The sequence below is a fragment of the Sinocyclocheilus anshuiensis genome, unplaced genomic scaffold (genome assembly GCF_001515605.1).
Source record: "Sinocyclocheilus anshuiensis isolate Anshui unplaced genomic scaffold, SAMN03320099.WGS_v1.1 scaffold454, whole genome shotgun sequence".
Classification (NCBI taxonomy): domain Eukaryota; kingdom Metazoa; phylum Chordata; class Actinopteri; order Cypriniformes; family Cyprinidae; genus Sinocyclocheilus; species Sinocyclocheilus anshuiensis.
Window position 1 is genome coordinate 1,213,212 of NW_015548217.1, and position 5,479 is coordinate 1,218,690.

The window sequence follows — 5,479 nt, forward strand, 5'->3', positions numbered from 1 at the left end:
AGTCTCTCTGAGAGCAGCTCGGAAGAGAGGGGCGGGGTCAGCAGAGCTCATTAACATTTAAAGGGAAATGCTACAAAAACGGCTTGATCTGAAAAGAGCTGTAAAAAAGGTGTTTTTACACTACCATTGAGAAATGTTAACCAAACTATGTTACAGACTTTTCATTAAGACCCTAAAGAATCATATCAACTTGTGGAAAATGGGCATCCGATGACCCCTTTAAATCTATTGGAATTCCATGCATATATAATGACACATGGTAATTATAATTACCATAGTGTTTATTAAAATACCACGGTATTGCCATAAGAAAGCATTTCTGTTGTGGTAGCTTTTACATTACTAAAAATTTAACCATGTAATAACATATGGCAACTGTGGTAATCATTCATTACCATAGCATTCATCAAAATACCATGGTAATACCATTCAAAACGATCCGCATTTACATTTACCATGACATGTTTGAAATGATAATGATTGAAACCATGTAAATGATATAGATCAAGAATACAGACCATCATAATAGAGTTTTTTTTTTATTATTATTGTTAAAGTGCTGTATGTAGGATTGACAACTAGTGGTTGAACTAGGTATTGCAGTCCAAATTCAAAATATTGGAGAGGGTTTTTTTCATCCGGCCCCTCCTCCTCAGACTTGACGCACACGCAAGTTGCCAGATTGACGACACCAACAGGAACGAGCACACTTGACGATGAATGAAATGAAATACGCAGTTTTTTCCGCCAACTGGCAACCCGGGGTGCCGAAATACAATTGGGTAAACTGGTTTCACTAACCAAAACAGAGACCGACATTCCGGCCCGGAACGCACATTTTCAAAGGAGAATAACTGACTGTAGCATTGTTTTTCAGATAAACAAGTATGTTAAGTTAGCATGTTTCTTAAATATCTGCAAACATATTATGATATTTTTATGCTTTAGTAGAGTCAAAAACTTACATACAGCACCTTTAACTTCTTCTTGCTGTTGTTGTATGCTGTGGATGTGTTTGCAGTGGTACCACTGCTGTCCAGACATGCTCGGAGAACAGGTTCGCTCTCAGTTCGTTCAGAGTCATCTGGATGAGGACACGAAGGCTTTCCTCCGCCGAAGCATGGAGAAATCCGGCTGGCTCTTCACGCAGCTCTACCACTCGCTCTTCTCCACCATCCTCAGCCCCGTCATGTCTCGAACCTCCATCAACGGGTAAGCACCCCTGACTCTCTCGCAGGCTTCAGCGCTGCTTCTGATGAGCGGCTCCTCATGGCCTCCTGTCCTGTCGGTCCGCAGCTTTCTGGGCCGCGGCTCCATGTTTGTGTTCTCGAAGGACCAGTTTCAGAGTCTTCTCCGGATCGAGCCGGAATGGAAAGGGCAGAGGATGCTGGATCTGGGAGCCGGTGACGGAGGTGTGACAGAAGTGATGGGCCGTCACTTTCATGAGGTGTTTGCCACCGAAGTCTCCACGCCGATGAAGTGGCATCTCCAGAGAAAGAATTACAGGTACTCACACCTCCTGCATTAGTAGAAGTCAGGGATGCACCGAATGTTCACAACCGAAATTATTCGGCCGAAAATGGCAAAAAAAAAAAAACACTTTCGGTTTGACCGAATAATTGAAAAGATTGAATAAATTGTACCGAACAATGACGGGACGCGAGGAAAATCTGCTCTGAAACTATTTTTACAAGACATGTGACAATGCGATATGTGCGACAAACATCTTCCGAAAATCATAATGAGAATCATTCATAAATCTGCTGCTGTCAACAAAAAGAAGTCTTCCTGCGGGTTTCCACCAAAATGAAAGCTCCAACAATATTCATAAATGTTAGTATTGTAATTTTACTGTTGTTCTGTAAAATAAACTAAAAAAGTAAGACAATAATAATAATTACAACAGCTCTATTTATACATTTATTATAACATTAACACATAGTGTTCAAATTGGGATCTGTAATATTTTCTAGGCTGCATTTATTTGTACAATAAAAAAAATAAAAATGCCTGATTCAAGAATGGGGTCTCAAAAATGGCCAAAAATATAATTTTGCTAACTAATTTTAAGTTAAATTATGCTTTGTTATGGATGATATCTGGTAGAATGTTAAAAAATGTTCAGTATTTTTAAATGGTTGTTTTGTAATTATTATTTTTTTCTTTGTAAAGCAAGACAAAACCGTATGAAGCACATTTTGGCTATTTCATTTATGTAATGGTGAAAACATTTGAAAAATACATGGGGGAAAAAAACGTGAAAAACCGTCTTCGGCCCAGTGTTTCATTTTGTTTGGTTTCAGCTTCAGCCAAGAATTTTCATTTGGGTGCATCCCTAGTAGAAATGCTAATGAACTGAGATGATTCAACTGAGCCTGTGCTTGACTTTGAATCTCCAGCTTGCTGGGACTCGATGAGTGGCACCGAACGGGCTTCCAGTACGATCTGATCAGCTGTCTGAACCTGCTGGACCGCTGCGACGAGCCGCTGCAGCTGCTGCAGGACATCAGGAGATCGCTGGTGCCGCACACGGGACGCCTCGTCTTAGCGGCTGTGCTGCCCTTTCAGCCGTATGTAGAGACGGGTAAGACGATCGCTGCAACCACAACTACTGAGCAATTCATGAGTGGCTGCTGCTAGCTGCTTTATTATAGATTAGCACACTTGCAGAGCTAACATCTTGTAAGAGGAAATGCTCAAGATCTGATTTGTCAGTGAAATCAGTATTTCATGTTTTATTTATTTTTACTTTTCATGTTTTCTTTGTTTACATCTAATTTTTATTATTAAATATTAATTAATTAATTTATTTATTTATAGTGTTGCCAGCTTAACACACCATATTTTGTCTATTGTAATTTATTAAAATTTAATGTGTTTATTAAAAAATGAATTCCGTTATTAAAATGCATTACACACAATAAAACTCATCATTTTAATTCAGAAATAATTAAAATGTTGATTTTTTTTTTAAGAAATCGATTTAGATTTTTTTCACAAGTATTTTGGTACGATCTTTTATTATTATTTCTTATAAAGCAAAATGGTTAACTTTTGTTAAAATATTATTCATGTTGGAAAAACCTTTGTGCAGCAGATTTAAGTCATGTGATGATTGAAGTCAACCAACATGCAGAATAAAACTATAAAATGGGAAATTATCTGATAGAGAACCCTTTATTTGATTAAGAATGAGTAATTATTCTAAAAAGAATAAGTACTTATTTAATTCATAATTATGAATAATTGCATGAATAAGGAAAAAAATGAATAATTAATAAATGTAATAATTATATTACTACATTATATTGAGAAAAAATATATTATAATTACATGTATATTTTATATTGCTTACCTTTTATATATTGATTAATATGTGCACATTTGTACCTTAATTCACTGTATGTGGGAATGTGACAAAATAAAAGAGTTTTGGAAAGAAATAAAAAATATATTATAATTACATGTATATTTTATATTGCTTACCTTTTTTATATTGATTAATATGTGCACATTTGTACCTTAATTCACTGTATGTGGGAATGTGACAAAATAAAAGAGTTTTGGAAAGAAATTATAAATATGATAGAGCATATGGTTTCGATAAGATTACCATTAGATTTCATTCTTGGCATTCATCCAGAAAATTGGAATATTAAAAAGGATAATCAAGTATTGATAGATATGTGCATTTTACATGGCAAAAGGTTCATTGCCATTTATTGGAAAAAGACAGAAAGGCCTACCGTAACTCATTGGTTAAGAGAAATATCTTCATGCATTGCAATGGAAAAGATAACCTATATGCTTAAGGGTAAACAAGCTAAATTTAAGAAAATCCGGAGTCCATTTTTATTATTTATTGAATGTAGGGATATTAACAATATAATAGAGGATCAAAATTCTTGATTGGGTATTTAAATATATTTTAATGTGCATTATATTAACCCCTTACAACTGCGGTTGTTATTGTTTGCAATGGATTATTAAATCTAACTTCCAAAGTACAGACTGTATTAACCCTTTGTTGGTTTTGTGCTTTACACTTTTTATGTAATATGAGCCCCTAGTGTTTGTTTGTTTGTTTTCTTTTCTTTTCTGTACATCGTAAGTATTGTTACAGACACGGTATGAACATGTTTCAGTCTTGTGTTTCAAGAAAATGTAATAAAAATAATATTACAAAAAAAAATATGTGCACATTTACGTGTATGCAGGGTGTAAGAAAAATATGTATTCAGTTGTAACTTATTAAACCATTTTTCAAACTATGTGTTTTCAACATGATTTTAAAAGATTTTCTTTTTTTTTGCTATGCATTCGTATTTCTTGTTTAATTTGTGACTACTTTTTCCACTTATTCTGTTGTGTTTTAAGGTGGGACCTGGGTGCGACCCAAGGAACACATCAAGGTGCAGGGCAAGACGTGGGAGGAGCAGGTGACTCACCTGAGCACAGACGTGTTCCTGAAGGTGGGGCTCAAGGTGGAGGCCGTCACTCGCCTGCCGTATCTGTGTGAAGGAGACATGTACAAGGACTACTACATGCTGGATGACGCCGTCTTCGTGCTGAAACCTCAGGAATGAACTTTTGGCGGAAATGAAAGGGCTTCGTTTAAGATGAATGATGTTTCTTGTCTGTGTTACGTCTCAGGAAAATGAAATCTTTGAGAAACAAATGATTATATCTTATTGCAACTAATGAACAGTGCAGTAATTGTACTACAAGTGTAGTACAGCTGGTGTGAGGTGTTCCCTGTGGGGAAAAAAAAAAAAAAAAAGATCATATCTAATAGAGAGAGGTAGCTATTAAACTCGAAATCTCCTTCTGTGCCTCCCCTTATGTTTTCCGCATTTGTAGTGAATTTCTCACGTGATGTACGAGTTGTCAGAAACATCTTAGGACCAATGTAAGAGCATTTTTGTTCTTAATGAACAAGTAAAATGATACTGTGCACAACACAAAACATCTCAACATACATGTATGTAGATAATCGTTAATTACGGGATGTGATGTTCTGTTTGTAGACATATTTTTAATGTTGTAAATCAAGTATTGTCCTGTATTGAATATGCTTACTGTGCAATAAATCTACGTTTGTGCTCAGTGCTTGGTTTCAGCTTTCGTTAATATTGACCGTATACATGATGATGAGATAAGCAGAGCTTTTAGTTGATCTTCTATATGTTAATAAGACAAATTAACCTATTAAAATGCAAGAGGAAAGCTAATTTTAAAAAAGCTATTTATAGCGAGAGAGATTATTCAGCTTTCAAAAATGTATTATAAAAACCTTTTTAATGGATTTAAAACATTTTTTTTTAATGCTAAACAAGCCGGTATTTCATATGCATCTGGATTGATCCTGGACTCAAATGATCTAGTATACATTCATAAAAACAATGGGGTTACAAATAAAATAAACTGCATTATGCTGGAAATGAGAAGTGACAGAGAAACACATTTCTGGCAAAGCAAT

The 5,479-nt window shown here is 35.3% G+C and overlaps 1 protein-coding gene across 1 annotated transcript in view; it reads left to right on the plus strand.

The window, feature by feature from the left end:
• The window catches only part of mettl9 (methyltransferase 9, His-X-His N1-histidine), a 5,462-nt gene extending 356 nt beyond the window's left edge, over nucleotides 1–5,106 (plus strand). The window contains exons 2-5 of the mRNA XM_016440769.1: nucleotides 932–1,212; nucleotides 1,297–1,506; nucleotides 2,400–2,584; nucleotides 4,378–5,106. Of these exons, the coding sequence (XP_016296255.1) occupies nucleotides 932–1,212; nucleotides 1,297–1,506; nucleotides 2,400–2,584; nucleotides 4,378–4,586 (885 nt within the window). The 3' untranslated portion in view covers nucleotides 4,587–5,106. The remainder of the gene's footprint in view (nucleotides 1–931; nucleotides 1,213–1,296; nucleotides 1,507–2,399; nucleotides 2,585–4,377) is intronic.
• Nucleotides 5,107–5,479: the final 373 nt, after the last annotated feature.